The sequence below is a fragment of the Pituophis catenifer genome, unplaced genomic scaffold, assembly GCF_029215685.1.
Source record: "Pituophis catenifer annectens isolate HBS135680 unplaced genomic scaffold, rPitCat1.0.hap2 SCAF_8, whole genome shotgun sequence".
NCBI classification, from domain to species: Eukaryota; Metazoa; Chordata; class Lepidosauria; order Squamata; family Colubridae; genus Pituophis; species Pituophis catenifer.
Window position 1 is genome coordinate 32,075,283 of NW_027256888.1, and position 21,800 is coordinate 32,097,082.

The 21,800-nt window shown below is 36.2% G+C and overlaps 1 protein-coding gene across 1 annotated transcript in view; it reads left to right on the forward strand.

Moving 5' to 3' along the window:
- Positions 1-3,017: 3,017 nt before the first annotated feature.
- Positions 3,018-21,800, forward strand: part of GALNTL6 (polypeptide N-acetylgalactosaminyltransferase like 6) — a 971,551-nt gene continuing 952,768 nt past the window's right edge. Inside the window, exon 1 of the mRNA XM_070948436.1 lies at positions 3,018-3,155. Coding sequence (XP_070804537.1) covers positions 3,018-3,155 — 138 coding nt within the window. The remainder of the gene's footprint in view (positions 3,156-21,800) is intronic.

Below are 21,800 nucleotides of genomic sequence, written 5' to 3' on the forward strand. Positions count from 1 at the left end.
GTAGCCTTCACTGAAAGCTCCATGATGTTTTTTTTTTTTTTAATTTGATTTATATGCCGCCCTTCTCCGGAGACTCAGGGTGGCTTACAATGCGTTAAGCAATAGCCTTCATCCTTTTGTATATTTATACAAAGTCATCTTATTGCCCCACAACTGGGTCCTCAATTTACCTACCTTAGAAAGGATGGAAGGCTGAGTCAACCTTGAGCCTGGCGAGATTCGAACCTGCAGTAATTGCAGGCAGCTGGTCTTAATAACAGGGTGCTTTAGACCACTGTACTACCAAGGCTCCTTTATGTTATAATAATGTTATAGCATTATAGAGATGGTTATGACATACAGTACAGCAATGGCATTTTAACTGGATATTCATATTCATAGCAGTGATGTCTTCCTTACTATATAGTATTGAATACTTTCATGTCATACATAATTCATTGTTTCTGGTGTTATTTACAAAAAAGTATGGAGGACCACATGGGGATGAAGTTACTTTGATTCTTCAAGTGTTTATATTTCTGAGGATTATACTGTAAACTACAGCAGCAATAGTTAGAACAAATGTGCTAGGAAGACCAGCAGAGTTTTTCTTTCACTGCTTGGGTACAAGAGTGAATGTGATTTCAAAACATTCTGTAGTTTATCACCCCAATGATTGGTTTCACTTCGTCTGTTTTCTGTTCTACAAAGGTCTTGTGCCAAACACAACTGAAGCTGGAATTGTTATAGACATTTCTAAGCCCTACAAGCAGCAACTAATTTTCCCCCCATTTCTCGGAAAGAGCTGCAAACTGCCATCTGGTGTCTGATGTGGCACAATCCACCCACATTATTGCTGAGTAGTACCTTGCAAGGCAGAACTAGTGCCTGCCTTAACTGCATGTGCAAGGCACTTCGCTTTCAGGAGGCTTATCATTCTTTTTCACTGGCAAACTTTCCTATTATTCTGACACTAAGCAGAGCTAGGAGGTGGCCCCGCCGTCTCCTTTTAATGCCTCTTTCCCTCATCAGTTTCTTCTTCTCAGCTCCCACTGACAATATGGAGATAGGACGCCCGACAACCTGACGCACTGAGGCCCTGCAAGCGCCTCTCTTTAACATCTGGCTCTTGGAATCCCTGGGCACCTGCAGGCACTCAATGGCTGCGGGAACAGCTTAGGGCGTTGTCGCCGCTTGCAAATTCCGTGTTGGATTCCCACCGCTGTTACTGGGAGTGTGAGCGGCTCCGAAAAGACAAGCGACTAAGCAGCCGAGCCTCTCTTTTCCTTCGTTTTTTTCCAAAGCTTCTGCGCCTACTTCTAGAGCGATTTGTCGAAGACGCGCGCTTGCTGCTGCTGCTACTGCTGCTACGTGGCTGTTGATCAACTGATCATGAAGGAATCGGGAGAGGAAAGAAAATCCAGGAGCAAATCGCTGCTTCTTCCCGTTCGCTCCTGCTCTGGAGTCTGGAGCTCTGGACTGGGGAATCAGGTGAGGTGGCTAGGGACGCAAATCCTCCAAGAAAATCGCTGCGCGACGAGAAAAAGGGCCTGGGACACGGCGACTCTCCCACCTTCAACCTTCCTCTCCCGGTCCGATTTCTAATTAGACGTCCCTGTGCACGTGCTAGCCAATAGCCAGTTTTCAAAAGGCAGGATCCCCACGGCGACATATAATAACATCATCTAGAGAGTCACCCAGCCCTTTTTGAAGCGATGTAGAACTACAACATTGCTGATCTATCTCTACAAGGAGAGCTGGGTGACTCCGGAAGACGACCCACTGCACTAAATGAGGCTGGCAGTAAGCAGATGAAGGCAGGGAAAGGACCGGCGGGCGAATGGATGGACGGACGGTCGAGACAGTGTGTGGGGAGGGGAAGGGAGGGGAGAGGATAGGATAGGATCGCACGTGACGATGCTTACGCGAGCGTGTTTTACCTGCCCACTTTTTAATATCTTTGGTTCTGCTGGAAGCAGGGAAGGGTTCTTGAGGCTGATGTGTTGTGAACCCCTCGCCTCTCGGATTGTTTGTTTCTGAAGAATGGTAATGTGGTGGCGGTAGATGTAGTGTGAATTTTATGTTGTTATTTGGATGCTCTATCCACCCCTACTCCCCCCCCCTTGAAGCGGCAGCTCTATGTAAAAGTAGACCTGCCAAGCCATAAATTAGAAGACTACTAAAAATACCCAGACCAAGACTGACTGATGCGTGTGTATGTGTATGTTGGTGAAAATTACACGTCTTGCCAAGTTTAGCGCCTCGGAGCTTTTTTCTCTTGCTAAAGAGATTGCCGATGTTCTGGGGAAGCAGTAGGATGAACAAGAGGAATAAAGCTGAATGTGTGCATGGGAGTGAGAGAGTTTGAAGACCTTTTTCAAATTGGAGACTACAAGGTCCCAGGTAAGGCTATATCTACCATGAGACCTGAGGTGTACTTCCATAAAGGGAAGAAGCTTGGACTCTCTGGTCCAAGTGCCCCTTCTCACTTTTGGGTGAAGGAACAAGCAGGATATCATTCATCTGACATTGGAAACCTTGCCAGGTGCTCCTTGTTTATTCTCACCGCCCCCAAATTCTGCTGCTGTTCTCTGAAGAATTGGTCACATTGCCCTCAACTCTTTCCCCAGTTGCCCTCTGTAACTTCTGGTCACCAGCAGCAGTCGGGATTGTTGTACTCCCTAGCAATCATTTGGCTGGTGTGCTCAGCCCATCCTTTTCCTCTGATGGTTTATGTGAATGAAGGAGGGAAAATGGAACTGATCCATGGGTTTTTGGGTCTTCCTTGAATGATGGAGTGGGCTGAAGCTCGGTGATGGTTCCAGAGATTAGCTGATGTAATTCTGTTTTTTGCCTTGGATCCGTAGGTTACCAATTGCTGCCCCCATGAAGAGATTGAACTGATAGTGGAATTGAAGTTTCAGTTCAGGATTTTGGGGTGAATTTGTGTGAGAAAAAAGGGAAGAAAACACTGCAATTACAAAAGGAGAGGAGAATATCAATTTATCTTGCTTATTCTTTGCTCTCTATTTTTTGTCATGAAGAGAAAACAGAAAAGATTTCTGCAAATGACACTGCTATTCCTGGTGACTCTAATATTCCTGCCAAATATTGGACTCTGGTCTCTGTATAGGGAAAAACATTTTATGAAATCCACAGTGCTGGGAGAGCAGCAGGTAAGTGAAACAAATGTGATCAAAAGTGGCCGGCAGCAAAGCAAATTGTTTGTGTGTTAAGTGGGGAGTGAAAGCGTCTGTTTAGCTGCTATAAAAAGCTGGGATGGCTCTTAGCAATGATGCATCCTTGAAATTTGAATCTTTTGTTGTGGGAATACTGAATCCACTCTAGGGAGCCTGTGAGGCAGAGGCTTCACTATTGATTATAATGAACTAGAAGAATAATGATGGGATGAGATAGAAAACAAGATTGTAGAACTCCTGCCTAAGTATAATATCTGAATCATGAGCATCAGATCCATTAATTCTGTTTCTCATAAGTCATAACATATTGTTTCAGGTAGAATTCAAAGTTTATAAAGTAAATATATGCATGCTTGGCTGTATTTCAACAGAAATCTGTTGAAGCTTGTAGAATGCAGCTTAAAGCTGATATTACAATATAAATATAATTATATAATGTAATTATATATTGATCAATAATATCATAGTTTTTTGAAGTGGTATAATGATCCTTACTAGTTTTTTTTTTAATTGAATAAAACATATTAGGATTCCTTTCTGTCTTCTTGAACTGTTCCAAAGAAATAAGTCAACTTGCAAGTTGGTTGTTCATTTCATTGCAAAAAATCCCCTTCTTCGTAAACTTCAGTGGGATTTGATTTTAAATATATTGCAGCCTAATCTTTCTGTTCAGAATATTCTTCTGTTTTTTCCTGCTAGAAATGAATTTTGTCTCTTTGGTATTCAATTACTTTATTTCCATTTATAAGGTTTTTCGTCACACACTATTGTTGCTGTGACACTACACAGAAAAGTATGTTTGTAGGCATGCATATAGAAACACACACACATTGTTTATGATTATTCTATTTTCTTGATGTTATAATGTTCTCTTAAGTACATCTAGTATATGATTCTCTTCGTTATCTGAGATTAATTTTTGCCATAATTTTCAGTTTATGAAGCATAGCTTTGACGTGTAAACCCAAATAAGAAATGCATTAAAGTAGGTACCTTTTAGAGAGTTATTTTATGCAAAAGTTTAAATTGTTTCTAATAGATAAAAAGGTGTTATTACAATACCAGAACAATATTAACTGCAGAATGTTCTCTTTAGATTTTAAAACAACTTTAAGCACAGAGATGATAAAATATAATTATATTTTATATCAAAACAAGACGCTATCACCATATAAATAGTTATATTAATATATTTAATTTCAAGAATTATTACTCAAGTGTACTATTCTTCCACATATTACATGATCATAGATTATTTTGGTCAATAAGAGGTACAACCTGCATATCAGATTGGTGATTGATAGTATGCTGCCAACATTGACTGAATACATATATCTGCCGGTAATAAATTCAATTTTAAAGTGTTCTAAAACATGGTACTATCTAAAAAGTTTTACTTTTATAAGCAATCAGGTTTTTTACGAGGTGTTTTTTTAAGATTACATTCAAGATTTATAAGTATTTTACAGCAAACATAGGATGTTTACTTGGAAATAACTCTTGCTGAGTAGTGCTAATTTCCTAATAAATATGATAAAATATGTATGTGTGTGTGAATACAGAAGTCTGGTTCGTTACATAAGAATATAAATAAATATAGTGATATAGTAATACAGTAATACAGTAATAACTTTAAAACTGATTTTTAAGTTGTGTTCTTTCTGACAGTTGTTGCCCTTCAGGTGTGCTGGTTTACAACTCCTGTCTTCATTACCCATTAGAGAAAGCTGGACAGAATTTAGAAATATTGGTTTAAGACAGTGTAAGAGTATGAACTACAATTCTGAATGTCTTCTAAATATCATATATTTTTAATTTCTAATCAGCTGTCAGCCGAATCCTATGCAGTACGTTCTGCTGCAGCTTATACTAAATATATCTAGAATTGCATTGGAAAGTATAACCCTGACCAGAAGAAATATTTATACCAGAATTCTAAATTAGATTTATCTAAAGTCTAATCATAAGAGAAGCCCTATCACAACCATAAAAATATGTCCCATCAGACTATTCATTACTCTGCTTCCTAAAAAACAAATGTCTGACCAATAAACACAGCATTTTTTAAAAAAGAGTCATGAATGAAAATGAGGGAGATACCAGATACCATCATTTCATTTGACTGGAGTTGTAGTCCGGCCCAGTATAGGGATGCCTGAGCAGGTTTTGGACTAGAAGACCTTTCCAACTCTGTTATTCTGTCTGTTGATGTTTTGAAGTTTCCATGAATAAATTGCAGCAATATACATGGAGAAATCAGGGTTAATGAGATTTTTAGAATATGCATTATCATGGTTTATTGATTTGATATTAAAGCAAGAAAAAAAAATAAAATAAGAATTTAACCTGGCACAAAGTATATGCTCAGAAAACTCTACTTCAGTTGTGCAGATAGATATTTATTGTAGCAAGCAGGAATCAAATAAGATGTTGCAATGCACATTTCTATCTGTAAGATATATATTTTCCGTGACAAATTATTAGTTTCATGTGACCTACTTTGTAGAAGTGCAAGTAATGAGATTTGGCTTCTTAGACCCTAGGTATTTACATAACATAATTTATTTATATTTTAATTTCAGGAAAATGTCTGTCAGATTATGGTGCCAACATTTTCTGAACTGTTGTCATTTTAGTTGAGTGGGATGATAATTATTTAAACATTAAAGTGCACTTAAATAGGCCTATTTTGAATCTCAGCTCTATAAAAAGTTTTTTTTCTCCTAAGACTATATTGCAGAATACAGCTTTGCAATTTTAGTTAAGAGCATGCTATAAGATACTGAATCAAGCACATTGTGGGTTTCTACTGAAATATGTAATCCTACAACCATTTACCTGGTTACTTAATCAGATTTTAATCAGAAGTAAGTCTGATTGAAATCGGTATATTTCAGTATACTGATTTGAGAAAATGTGTATGTGATTGCAGTGTAAAACAGCATGTGAAAGGACTGGTAATATGTTATCTGTTGTCTAAATTATATATGGTTTATAATTAACAAAATTGAAATCAGATAGATTTAGTGGGCATATCAACACTGACACAACTGTTCTAGAGATCAAACCTGATATATACTGTATTATAACTAATATTAATATTCAGACATTGTAAATTCTCTGGATTTCTGACATGCTGACTAAAATTTTAAGAATATTTTTCATTTCGGTATGCCTTCCAACTTTATCACAGAACAAAATGTACATATGAACGCTGCAATCTTCTACTTGGTTGCTTAAAAGTGGGACATATTGAACACTGTAGATCTTCTAAACAGGCATATGTATGCAACAAAGAAGATTTAGGCTGAAGTGTGAACAGATAACTTCTGCAGGGCTCTCCTTTGAATGGTTGCAGACTGTCAATATTTTTATTTATGTGTTATATATTGAAATTATTCATTGGATGAAATGCATGTGTGAACTGATACTGGATTATGTAAACCAGATAATGTTAAAATCACAGAGAGATTGATTCTTAAATTAATCAGAAACAGCAAAATGGCCAGGGTAGAGTGGAGGGGGTGAATCAGACAATTAACATGTAGAAAGGTTATTCAAGGAGGGTAATGGGACTGGCTGGTAACTGAACAAATTCTTTTGATTTCTTTCCATCCTTCTGAAAATGTCACAACCTGCCCCAAAATTGCTTCGGAAGCATTTGAAGAATTAATACTTTGTAATAGTATGATGTAATTGTATAGATTTAAGTGATGCATTAAAAATAAAAGTGACATGTACCCAGCCTTTGTGAAATTAATTGGAAACAATTTCAGAGTTTCATTCGTTTTGTAATCATCTCTGCATCTTATCTCTAAAGGCAGACTCTTTACTAAAAGATTGGAAAATAGCTGTTATAACTTTCTTTCAGCCTTGCTCAATGTTTTCCTGACTCAACAGTCAGGGAAGAGTCAGGAAATCATAGGGCCATTAATGTGACATCTGTGTTGAATGTTTTAGTGAAAAGTTAGAAAATAGTGGAAATCATGTTAGAGCCATATCAGCATGGCTTCTGCAAAGGGAAGCCTTGCCACACTAACATTTGAAGTTCTTGGAAACGTCAACAGACATGAAGATGGGATGCAATGGAAGTAATTTACAAGTACCGTGTTTCCCCGAAAATAAGACCCTGTCTTATATTTTTTTGAACCCTGAAATAAGCGCTTGGCCTTATTGCCATTGACTCAAAAGCCCGATTGGGCTTATTATCAGGGGATGTCTTATTTTGGGAAAAACAGGGTAGTAAAAAAACTATAGAAAGAAGGAAACGTTGGCATACACAAAACATTGATGCTGGACTAATAGCTCAGGAAATTATATAGTATGATGGGAGATAGATAAGTTTGCATGTGACCACAAATATTCAGAACACTCAGTCAAAAAAACAATACCATACAACTTAACTAAAGGATGTTTCAGGACTTGAACAGGAGATAATATTTAGATGGGAACTAAATTGATTTCTGCTAACAGTGAGAAAATTAGAAGATAGTTATACTGTTGTCATGCAGTTCTCAAAGAAAAAGACATTAAAATGCATAAATTGGATTAAATAAGCATTAAAATGGGCTGGCAGTAATTTTTGTATCAAAATAATAACATAATATACCAAGGGAAACAGTAGCAAAAATTAATACAAAACTTGTTTATGAAAATTTGTATGAAAATGAAAACAAAGATCAATGCTGGTTTTCCATACTGGGTTTTTTGTGATTGAATATATTTGAAACAGAGGATCAGTTTAAATAAAATTTGAAGTGTTACACCAGTGGTCCCCAACCCCCGGTCCGCGGACCGGTGCCGGGCTGTGGAGTACCTGGCACCGGGCCGCGCAGCGGCCGGGGGACATGAACGCTGCAGCGCAAAGGCTCCTGGGCCGTGCGCAATGGGCCGTGCGCAAAAGCTCCTGGGCCGTGCCCCCACCCCTGCGCGCGCTCAGCGGGCCGCGGCGATAAAAAGGTTGGGGACCACTGTGTTACACTATCCACAACAAAAATTAGTAGCAGTTGGTACAGAATACAGTAGTATAGGCAGGGTGTGTTATTGTCCCACAATCCCATTGCCATGATTACTTGTTGGCTTCTAGGAGATAGTTATCACCTTTAAAGTCCTTTTGGGCATGGTGTACTCCTGAGTTACAATGGATCCCACAAAATACAATGATACCTTGTGGGATCCAAGATGTGCTCCCAGAGATTTATATGGCTACTTTCCTCATTACATTCTGTAAATTAATTAAAACCTGGTTATTCTCCCAGCCCTTAAAACAGAGCAGTTGTGGAACTCCTTTTAGTTTAATTTAGTTTAGTGTGGTCTACTTTAAAATGGGTTGTTAGTTCTGCTGGTCTCTTTTTACGTATGTATTGTAATTTCTTTTGTTTGTAAGCTGCCTGGAGTCATTGAGCATTTGGGCAGCCACGGATTTGAATGAAATAAATAAAATAAAGAAACAAAAAATTTGTTCTTATGAGATAGAATTGGGAATAATCATTATATATTCTTTAGGGGAAAAGGGCTGGTAGCTAAAGTTTTTTGGGAATTTTTAATATAGTCCAGTAGCACAGTAGATTTGATATAAACTTATGTTTCTGCTGCATGTGAAAACTGTAAATAGATCAACATGTGGTAGGGAAGGAAAATACAAAGAAAACAACAACAACAACCAAACTTATCCAGGACAAGCATTTGAATCTTGTTATTTAAAAATACTGAAGAAGAAATAATGAAGCATATTGGTAAATACATGTCTCCTTGCTAACACTCATAGTTATCCAATGAAATTAATCTGAAGTAGATCCAAGGAAATAAAATATTGTTTATATAATTATAGAATTTTCTGGCAAAGGAAAATGATGATGGCTTAAATACCTTCATTTAAACTATTTTGTAGATGCAAGATTATCAATGTTTATTACCTGAATCTAAGTAAATAGAAATCTTGGGTCCAGAGATAATATGTAGCCAAACCTCACATAGTTGGCAAACTGAAGAAGCAAGAGATACACAGATTTCATAAATCAATTTTTAATACTGCTCAGGGTAAAAAAAAAATAATCTTGAAAATAAAGAAGTAAATTCCCAGGCAGATTTATAGCAAGCCCTTAAGATGGAGCCTTTGAAACATTTCCTTTTGACAACCCACATCTCTTTTCAAACCTGCTTTTCACAAGTCTTCAAACAATACAAACAAAACAAACTGAAAATACTTTTTGAGTATCATTACTCAGTTGGAAGAGAGCAAAATCTGGGTGAATACAGCTATGTCCATATGAGTGAGTGGGTTCCTGTAAGTGTTGGTTAGCCATGATGGAAAACATGTTATCCAATCCAATTGGGCTGCCTTTATGTGAATTATGCCTTAACCAGAAAAATGACATTTGAAGATATTAGACAAATCTTTCTAATTGCACATCATGGCAATTGCACATCATGGCAATTGAACTCTATTAGAAATATAATGGTTCTATAATGGAAATATAAAGATGCTTTTGCAAAAGGCAATTGGACTTTTTGGTTTTGCTTGAAGACATTTCGCTTGTCATCCAAGAAGCGAAATGGTTTGGGAAAAGTGAGTGAGATGATCTAACTTCAGAGATGTACTGGAGGTCACTTGCACTGGCTTGTGAGAAAATTTTCTGAATTTTTGGGAACTGTTAACAACAGAGGTGCACAAAGTCTCAACACCTTGTACACAAGTCAGCTGTTCCACAGCTCACCCTGCAGCACAGTGGCATCAATAGATTTGGATGAGCTGGTTCTTAAACATCTAGCACAGGGGTGTTAAAACTGGCTGCCCATTGGCCGGATGCGTCACACACAGGCTACACCCATCCCAGTTCCATGAGGGGAAAAATGTCGTGATATTTCACATGATATCACATGATACGATTGAGTTTGACACCTGTGATTTAGCAGGACACCTCTTCCTGCTCTCACATATATAAATTAGAAGATCTTATGCTCTCTTGTTTATGTTGCTTAAAGCAAGGGATTTGCTTTAAAGCAAGGGATACTATTTGGGATGATAAGCAACAATTGTTCTCCTATTATAAGATCTGGGATAGTTTTCTGCCTCCATATTCAATTTACTAGCTTTAGGAGTCTTGAATAAATTTCTGTACAGTATAACAATGCCTTTAATGGGAGTAGGTGTGAGATGCAATTGTTTTCTTGTGTGTTAGTTTAAGACCCAATGAATGTTGAAGAAGTAGTTCTTCTTACTGTAGACTATATATGCCTATATGTGTATGTGTATGTATACACATATATATACTTTGCTTTTGAAGGTACATGCCTAAACTGTGATGAAAAACAAGCTAGTAAATGTACTGTCCTTAAACTGGACCAATTTAACATGCATTAAGTGTTAAACCTTTACCTATTCATTTTGACAGAATTTTTGTAATTAAATATTTTACTGAGTGAAAAGTTCAGAGGCAAGTAATCTCAAAGAAAAGAATCTGTAACATATAACTGTATTTTTAAAATAACACAACAGTAATCTGATAAAAATATTTTTGTCAGTAAAATTACAATATTAGTAGAAAAAATCAAATTTTGGACAAATTTTTTCTCCTTTCTCTGTAACTACTAATTTTTGTTAGACTCTAAAATATCAAACTAAGACTGTGTTATTACTTTTATTTCATAACATTATCAATTTAATATATATACTTGAATATTTTTATATGTTTTACCATTAGTTTTCCTTTATTTTGTCTTTATATTGAAACCTTCATATATCGATCTTAAATACCCTAGTAAATCTTTGCCTAGCGTATTCCCTAGACATTGACAAAAATATTGGGTGATTTTTCATAATAGTGTTATTTTTTTATGTTTTAGCAAGAACTCTTTTTTCCTTTGTTTTTTCCCTTTCCTTTTGGTTAACCTGGCAGTCATTCTTAATAATAGCTGGGTAACCTTGAAAATATTCTTCCAGTGCATTTTAATGAGTTTTTATTATATTTATTCCATCAAGCTCTTCAGTAGCATACAAAAGATATTTAAAATGTTACAATAGAATGTAATTTCAGCTAGCCTACTTTTGTGTGCTAACTATTCCAAAATATGCTTGTGATTGAAGGAGGCTGTATAAAAAAACTCAACCAGTTTTCTATAGAGTTGGATTTGCAAGATATGGGACAGAGGATTCACAATGTCATGAACAAAACTGAGTAGTATCTTTTTGTGCATGTGTGTGATTAAATACACTCACTGCTTATGAGAGATGCACCTGACAAATGAACCTTGGTTGTAATATGTGTATATATGCAAAAGAACAATTAAAGGGAAAGCTACATGGAATATTTAAATTATTTTAGGGGATTTACATTAAGAGCTATATGCATTAGGAAAAACTGGGTTTAAAAATTCCTTATATTAGAAACAATGTAAATTAAAACATACATTTTAAAATGATTGTTTAGCGAATTATTTGTAATAAAAAAGGACCAATGATAATTTTTTCTAAGGAGAATTTTTTTTTCTTCAGATAGTTTAATTTCTATCAGAACCATATTAGAGAAACTGAACACAACATTTCTGATTTGGATAATCCCAGTACCTGTGAAAAGGGATTCTTTTCTTATCTGAAAATGTTTGATCCAACAAACTTTTTCTGCTAAATGGATATAAAATGAAGAAAAGCTTTGCTGACTTCTGTCTACTTTTCCCTACCATCATAAAATTGATTCTTCAGGATTGAATATTTTCCATAAAATTGCAGAAACAATATTTGAGGCTTCTTAGGAAAAGGAAATGAAGGAAAATGGACTTAACCTATCCAATGGCTTTCCATCAATGAAATAAAAATTCCAATCAAGTAGATTTCAAGTTCTTAATACCCATTAATGGCTGGAGTGGTGACAAAGATGTTGGGTCCAAGTCGCTAGCATATTGGAAGAAAAAAGTTGAACTGTACCTCCCTTGCCCAGTTGGATAAAAATCTTTATATCCATAAAGTATAAAGAAGGCCCAAGACTGCAACTAATATGGATAAAAATATTTTGCCACACAAGTTGCTGTCTCAATGAAAAAGTTACTTTAAAATATTCCACCCTATGCAGATGTTAAGTATACATATCTCCTTTGGATTTCACATTTCTTCTTGGAATCAATTCACATGTAAGTCTTCCACCTTTCAGATATCCTGTTTGTTTTTCCACAATTCAAGTATTATAGAAAAAGTGCTAGTATTTATTATCCCTTCCCCTGTATTGCTAGATGCTTGTTTAAAATACTTCTTTAGAAAAAAGAGACCAGTGTTATCTTCTGAATGCTTAAATTACTGCTGTTTAGAATGAGGGAATAAAAAGGGAACTCATCAAATTTGCAGATGAATACCAAGCTAGCAGGAGTAGCCATATCCTGGAAGACAGGATCAAGATCCAGATGGATCTTGACAGACTTGAATACTGGGCGCTGTTTAACAAATTGAAATTAAATGTAGAGAAAAATAAGGTCCTACACTTATGCAAGAAAAACCAAATGTACAGGTACAGATTAAGTGAAATTTGGCTCAATAGCAATAATTGCGAAAGGGATTTTGAAATCCTAGTAGACAGTTATTTAAATATGAGCCACAGTGTCCTACAGCCACCAAAAAAACCCCAATGAAGTCCTAGGCTGCATTAACAGAAGGATAGAATCAAGATCACATGAAGTGTTAGTACTATTTTATAAGGTCTTGGTGAGACCACACTTAGAATATTGCATCCAGTCTTAGTCACCTTATTATAAAAAAAGATAAAGAGACTTTGGAAAGAGTGCGGACAAAACCAGTAAAGATGATTTGAGGGAAACTAAAACATATGAAGAATGGTTGCAGGAATTGAATATGTCTAGTCTAGTGAAAAGAAGGATTAGGTGTGACATGATAGCAGTGTTCTAATATTTGAAGGGCTGCCACAAAGAAGAAAGAAGGGATCGATCTATTCTCTGAAGTACCAGAAGGCAAATCAGGAAGCAATGTTTGGAAACTAACCAAGAAGGGGCAGCCTAGAACTAAGGAGAAATTTCCTGACAGAACAATAAATCAGTGGAATAGCTTGTCTTCAGAAATTGTGAATGCTCTATCACTGGAAGCTTTTAAAGAGAGATTGGACAGCTATTTTAGTCTGAAATGATATAGGCTCTCCTGCTTGAGCAGCGGATTGGACTAGAAGACTTCCAAGGTCCCTTCCAACTGTTAGTCTGTGTCCTTTTATAAAAACATTGCTGATGAAAGTTTTGTATTTTGCTCCCTGGTCATGTTCTCATCCAGGTAAAACTACTGCTTTCATTATTACTGATGACATCATCAGATATGCGGAAGCTTGTTATAAATATGGTTAGGAGCTAAAGTTAAAAGCTTTGCCATATTTCTTTGGGAATTTGGTAGGAGATTTGTAGTGCACTTGCAGTATATTGGATTTAGGAAGCTTGATTTATATCGTCAGTTGAGATACACAACTTATATGTGGTCTGTAGAGATTCTCAGTCATCCAGGTCATGGTTGTCTCAAAAGTGTTTTTTCAAAAGGCAACTGGACTATATTTTTTCCCTTGAGGAAGAACTTTTTGCTTCTCATCCAAGAAGCTTCAGAATTATCTTGCGGTGAGTCTAAAAATCTATAAAGTGCAAAATTTTGAAATACATTATGTATCTGTGTGATTTTACCACAGAGTAAGCAGCTTTAGCACATTTGTGCTTTATTTCACAAGAGCACAAATTATTGTTTATATTCATTAGCAAGAATTTTCTGTTGTACTCAGTTTTGCTGGAGAGAGACCCCTGTGTCTAATCTAGTATTTATAATTTGCAGGAATATTATCAAAGTATATTTGCAGGGATAAAAATATACTGTTTAACTTTGGTCCTATTCGCAGTCCCTTATATATGGAAAAACTATAATTTTATGTCTAAATTAGCTGTTATATTGTCTGAGCATATACAACTTGTTATTTTGATTTTATGTAAATTTCTATAGTTTTGTGCTTTTAAAAGCACAGCACGGGGATTTTTCTACTATAGAATAAGCCACTCCTTCAAGTATCAGAATAAGAATCTTGCTATAGATTAATAAATGCAACTATATAGCTATGTGTATTGAAAAATCATCTTCCTGATAAGTTTAATTAAATAAGCATGGTCTAAGGCTTTTTCCCCAAACTGGCATCCTTCAGATGTTTTTAGTATTACACCTTCCAGAATTCCTAATTGGAAAGGCCTGGAAAGAATATTCCAAATATGATTAATATTGCTCTTCAACTGGAATTTGAATAGTTTTCATTTCATCTTATTAATATTCTTTCCATTAATCATATGGTTTGCAGAAGTGGAGTGCAATAATATCTCAAAGTATGTAAAAAGCAAGTTTATATTTGGTTCTTTTATCTCTCATCTCCCAGTATGAATAAAGGTTGTGATAGACATATAATGTCAGCTCGCCACAACAACTGGTATCTACTTGTACCCACATTCCTTATCTTTAGGGAAAATACTTTCCTGACATCTTGGGATGAAGGTAGTAGGAAAAGTGACTCTACTCTGTACATGTACTGATATATGCAGGTAATATACACTGATAAAAATTTCCATATAAGGGATGTCAGTTTCTGTGAAGGGTTCTTATATGTGAATGAAGTTTAAATATAAACTTGTAAACTCATGTACAAGTTTATGTAAACTCAATGTAAACTCATCACTTAGTTGAATCATCATGAGATCATTAAAAGTTTTAACAAGAAACACCCTTGGTGCACTTAAGGGATTTGGTGCCATTCTATCCCAATCAGCACATGTAGTCAGTAGCATATATTGTTAGTGAGAGCAGATCACTGTTTATAGAATTATACTCTCTTTGCATGGTCATTTAAATTGGAACAAGTGTGACTTGCTAGTTCAGAATCACTCATGCAATTTACATCGCAATTTACTCTTAGAAAAAATTAATTTGAACAAGGAAGCAGAATATTTCCTCAGATCTTGAGGGAGTGACTGTCTTGAGAGAAAGAAGTATTTAAATATAACAAAATTAACCGAGAAATTAATCAGGCCAGCTACATAATTTAATTTTAATGATGATACATTGTATAGCAAAAAATGAAGGTTTCTAATGCAAGTACATGCATGTATTCATATGTGTACATTAATATGTTGCTGAATGACAGTCTTTTTATTGAAGGCTATAGACTAAATGTATGATTATTCACACTATTGCTTTTTCCATATATAAAATAGCTATAATCTAAAGACATGAGAAAGATTGGTGTAGCTTTTCTTTTTAATCAAATTTCTTCTATGCACTCAGGGAATCTTAACTGCAAAGCTTCTGAACTTCTTTTTATTTAAAAGACGCATGTTTTAATTAAATACTTTCTCAACATGGGATTTTATTTCTTTGAAAATGTGGCTGTGAAAACCATGATCTTGGCTAATTTACAGTATGAACTGAGTTATTCCTTTGAATGATGCTGATTTTCCATTACGTATCCTTCTACCAAATAAATATATATGCTCTAAAATTAATTAATCTGCCTTATTTATCATCTTATGTATTCCTTATTTAATTTTAAGGCTGTTCGTTAAACTCTGCAAAGACTAATATTTTATGATATATAAAAAATTATTATCTAGAATGCCTGGGTGTGTGTGTGTGTGTCAAAAAAAGATATTCTATTTTCTATGAAAGTCACCTCCAGTTGAGAGAGAAAAATTGGTACCTCTCATGAGATCTTGTCTGAATAGCTAGTTTTCACATTTTGCAAGTACTGTGGTATGTATTAGCATAACATCCAATATTTGAATTATGTTAGCATTTCATTATTGTGTTAAAAAATTATATGAAATGCTTTGGAGACTGTTTCTGAAAATGATCAAATATCTGTGGATAAAATATAAATTTTCATTAATTTACAGATATGTAAACCAAGTTAATGTCACTGCTGTGGGTTGATTTAGTGGGCTTTAGATATTTTAAAAGTATGTTCTTCAATTAATTTGCTGTGAGTTGTTATTAGAGTAAGTAGAATAACACAATAATAGAATAACAGAGTTGGAAGATGCCAGAGCCCAGTGCTACTATTTTGAGGCAACTCAGGAGCAAAATACAGTAAACAGAGGCTTGTCTTTCAAATAGTGGTTTATCTACAAGGAATATATACATACACGTACTAGGCAAAGTCAGGCAATCAATCATCAACTATAGCATGGAAGCACATATGGAGAGAGAGACACCCCCACAGGCCCTCTCTCATATATACAGCCTTTTAAAGTCATATCAGCCCAAAAATCTTGCTGACTCATTCCCTGCCTTATATCATTGTAGCAGCTGGTCAGCTCTTAAAGTATTTCCCTGACAGAAGAGACCTTTGAGGTCTTCTAGTCTGGAAGCAAGGTGTTCCACGATTAATTGTTCTATGTCAGGAAATTTCTCTGCTGGGTTGGTTGTCTCCTTGATTAGTTTCCATCCATTGCTTCTTGTCCTGCCTTCAGGTGCCTTGTGAGCTGCGAACTGGTAGTAAAGGTAAGTAGAACCCATCCCTGCCACCAACTGACTCTGACTGAGTGACTTTGAGTGGTCAACAGCAAATAAAACCATTAAAAAAGAAACATGGGCAACAATATATGTAGTCCCAGATCCATAATACCTAAACTGCCACTGACAATACAACAAAAGCCACAACATTTCATGGGAACACATGATGATACATGCAGTTCTTATCACAGTATATCTGCATGCATTATTTTGCATAATAAAATAAGTTGAAATATTTTATTTAATTTTTTAAAAAATATATTGATGTCTAGTCTATATTGTTAGTTACTCCTGGTGACTATGGTGATTATGTAGTAATATAAATACATTCAAATCTATATAACAAGAAACAAGAAAAACCAGGTATCCAGTCCAACTACTGTACAAACGTTTAGCTACGCAATCTCCTAAGTTTCAACTTTACTATCCTAGTACTTGAGACAGCCTTACCAAACAGGAAAAATGGCCAGATAAGCTAATTTGACTTCATTCTGAAGCTACTTTAACAGAATCTTGCAAGTTTGAAAGTACAGTTTTCCACTGTTACCTTTACAGACTGATAACATAGGTAGGGTCTCTCCTGAAACTCTTGCTCCACTCACTATGCAGCTTTGGGCTATGCGATCTCCTCAAGATCATTTCCAAATACCATTCCATCTATACAGAATAATGTTCTTTTTTAAATATATTTTTCCCTTATCTGTATATTACTTTTAGTACTCAGTGCTTTACAGACTAGACTGATAACTAGTTGGCTTTGTCTTATTTATTTAACATGTTATTTAACATACCACACAATAAAAAGAAATGAAAGGCTCACATAAAAATGCAATGCAAAACAAACTCATTACAAAAATAAAAACAACAACACTATGAACAGGTGAAAATAAATAAATAAAAGTTGGCAACAATTACTCAGATGAAAAGGTTTTCTGAAAAAGCAGTTTTAGGAAGCCTAAAGAAAACCAGCAAAGAGGGATTATGTGTGAATCACATAACGCTGGTTTTCTCTAGGCTTCCTAAAACTGCTTTTTCAGAAAACCTTTTCATCTACGTAGGAGTCTAGACTTCATGACCAGGAGACTGATGTTTGGCTAGGAGAGAATTAAACCTTTCATATAATTGTCAGATCTGATAGTACAAAATTCCATTGCACAAAATTTAGCTAAATACATTCTATAACTCTGTCAACACTAGAGATTTGGAGTAACTGAATCCTTTGAGGCATTCTTTTAAAAAATGCATAAAAAAATTTAAACTAAAGGCAGGTGAATAAAAGGAAATTTTTGTTGACAATTTCATTTCTTGGTTTTATATATGCATTTATTTAATTAAATTTGAATTTCCATTACACTGATAATTACGCATTAAGAATTTTCTCTTGCATTATACCTGAGTCATCTTGGTTATGAATGCAACCAGTTGGTTGAAAAGCATTAAGGAATAACTAATATTCAGTAAGTAGTTTTGCATATAGACCCTAATTGCTCCCCCTGCCTCTTATTAATTTTATGTATTTAAACAGAGCATTTAAATATATTTCTGTATTTAATCTTACAGCAATAAAGTTAGTAGCAAAAGTTATATCACCACTTGCACATTATTTCTGAAATTAATTTGTCCTGTTTTATTCTTTGGGTACTTAGTTAACTAAAGATAATTATAATATTATGCTTCTTTAAGTACTTAAACTTTTAGACTGCATTTTGTAAGGCATAATGCTTGCATAGTGTGCAAGAATGGCAACTAAAAGAATATATTGATATTTTCTAGCAGTATTCTACTGTCATAAAAAGTAAAGGTAAAGATTTCCCTCGCAAATATGTGCTAGTCGTTCCTGATTCTAGGGGGCAGTGCTCATCTCTGTTTCAAAGCCAAAGAGCCAGTGCTGTCCGAAGATGTCTCCATGACTAAATGCCAAAGGCACATGGAACGCTATTACCTTCCCACCAAAGGTGGTCCCTATTTTTCTACTTGCATTTTGTGCTTTTGAACTGCTAGGTTGGCAAACAAAGCATAAAATGCCATAAAGTTTTATTTGAGGAGCTTGCTATTATACTGGTGATTTAATTACATTATACAGTAGGGTAGGTTTTGTACACTCTCCAATTTATTTCAGTGGGCTTTGTGTAATATCTACTGTTCCTCACTTTGTGAAAAGAAGACTAAAATATGAAATAAAAATGACACTTTTCATTTCTGAGTGCAGGCAATCTCAGTATGATGGCTATTTTCTTGCATATGTTTCCAAAATATTTTCCTTCATATATTCAGTGTTGTAAGTCCTCGGTCCCTGTTAATGTTTGAGCTTCACCCAGAGAACTTTCTAAATTATTGGGCAGGCTTTAATTATTGCAGATAATTTTTAAAAGACTAACATTCACAGAAGTTAATTTTTTGAGTGAGATATTGAAACCTTTGCTTTTTCCAGAAATCATGAGATATTACTTTATAATCTCTTGATCTTGATTTATAACCAAACTAGTGATACTCTACAACAAAACCATGTGAGAAGATGCATGAGGATCATGCTATATCTCCTCATAGTTCAATAGTCAAGAATAGTCATGAAAAGATCATGAATGATATCATCATGTGTATAGTTGAAATTTTTGTTTAGAATAGTAATCCATAGACCTAAACTTCTGACTTCTGACTCATTGTTATCAAATGAGTAAAATATGTGAGGTATATGTATTTCCAATTATTTTTTTGAAGCAATAGCAAAATTATATGTATATTTCATTATGATATTAAATATATTGTATATATTTCAGCCAACAATAGCCCTCAGGCAAGCAAGTTTTTTTATTTCATGTTTACATTTAGGCTGTTCAAAGATACCATATCACCTTGAATGTGATATGCATTTCTGGACAATCTCACTATAACTAAGCAGTCCTCTAACTTTGTATGCCAGGAGTGTCGATTTCATTGAGGGCTGCATCAGGGTTGTGTTTGACCTCGGGGGGCCAAATGAGCATGGCTGGTGAGCTCAACATCAATTGTGTTGGGGGCACCTGTGGTAACCCGGGTGGGGCTGAAGGGATCCATTGTCTCCAGTGGAGGAAGACGAGACCAGGGAGAGCGCCAAACTCTTGGCGTCCAGAGAAGCTTTGCCATTGCTCTCAGACCACGCAGAGGACCCCCGGATGGTGGTGCAGGCTGTCCAGAGCCCTAGGCAGCAAATGGCAAGTGCCCAGCCCGGCTCTTGAGCTCCCAGGACACCTGGACCCCACAGCTCAGCTCAAAGAGGGTGCCTGGCTGCACTTACCTCCTCCTCAAAGCTGCTGCTGCTGTTCTTGCTCTCCTTGGCCAGGTTACTCATGGTGTGTGCAGGAGGGTGAAGTGAGTCAGAGGGAGAGGTGGGTTTCAGCAGGTTCTGACCAGTTCTGGAGAACCGGTAGCAGAAATTTTGAGTAGTTTGGAGAACCAGTAGTAAAAATTCTGACTGGCCCCGCGCCCATCTATTCTCTGCCTCCCAAGTCTAAGCTGATTGGGAGGAAATGGGGATTTTGCAGTAACCTTCCCCTGGATTGGCGAGGGAATAGAGATTTTACAGTATCCTTCCCCTGCCACGGCCACCAAGCTATGCCACGCCCACCAAACCACACCCACAGAACCAGTAGTAAAAATTTTTGAAACCCACCACTGGTCAGAGGGAAGCCCACTCCCTTTACACACAAGGAGACCCAGCCTTGTACTAAAGCATCTTCAGTGATAGGATAGGAGACCACCTCAAGAGGTCAGGAGGATGGGACAAGGGGATGGTGAAACGGCAGCAGGGCTGCTGGTGGCCAAGTGCTAAGGCAGGACTTTCCTTCCTTCCTTCCTTCCTTCCTTCCTTCCTTCCTTCCTTCCTTCCTTCCTTCCTTCCTTCCTTCCTTCCCTCTTCATTCTCCTTTCTTCTTCCTTCCCCTCTTTCCTTTTTTCCTTCCTTCCTTTCTTTCCATCTTCCCTTCTTTTTCTTTTTCTTTGTCTTTCCTCTTTCCCTTTCTCTTTTCTTGTCTGTTCTTGGATGCTCAAATGCAAAAGGGGAAACATTTCTCCTTTTCCTTTTTTTTTTTTTTTTGCTTTTAGTTTGTTTTGCTAGCCCTCTGCCAGTGCAAATGAAGCTTGGGGGCTGCTTGTGATCCCTCAGGCCCCATTTTTGGCCTAAATGGCCTCCTGCAGCTTTCTGCCAGTGAAAACAGAGGTTGGGGCCACACATGCCCTCCCAAGCTCCGTTTTCACTGGCAGAGGCACCCTGGGTCAGCCCTTCAATGTTTCCAGGGCGGCCCCACGGGCCAGTTCTAAACATCCCATGGGCTGGATGTGGCCCACAAGCCTTGAGTTTGACACAGCTGCTGTAAGCTATATATGACCTGTAGCCTGGATTCAATTCACAACTAAATTTAAATTTTAAGGGAAAAAAATGAAGTTAACACAGTACTAGGATTACCATGCAGAAGTGTGTGTGTGTGTGTGTGTGTGTGTGTGTGTGTGTGTGTGTGTGTGTGTGTGTGTGAGTAAGAGTAAGATACTTAGTAAGATACTAAGAGTATCTAGTAATATAATGCAATGGATTTTTGTGACATAATTTTGTATTATTGATCACTGCTGAAGAGAGATCATACAAATTTATTTGCTGATGCTTAAATGATATAGCAATTATCCCATTTTGTTCTGTTTTTATATTGAGCATTGTCTCTAGATATTAAATCTTAGTTTTACGATTTTTCTGGAGTTCATGTGTAGACAAATTTAACAAAAACTTAACTGTCTTCTGCAAAGAGCATTTCCTTAAAACAGATAATATCTAGCCTTTGCTCTTCTCCCAGTTCAAGAATAGAAGAAACCCATATCCAATTTTATATATAGAAGTAATCTCATAGAAAAAAACCCTCTCTGTCTCTGTAACAGGAACCGTCTAGTAGTTCAGTTCAGTCAGTAAAGTCAACTGCTTTTTCAGAACTTTTGTATTACCTCAGGAAGTTAACTATTACATAATTCTGTTCCATCTCTATGTTAAGACCTTGAACTTGTCTTTAAAAATCTTGATCACTAGTTTATTATAAAGAAATACTGAAGAAATACTATATTTGTGCCAGTATATCAGTAAG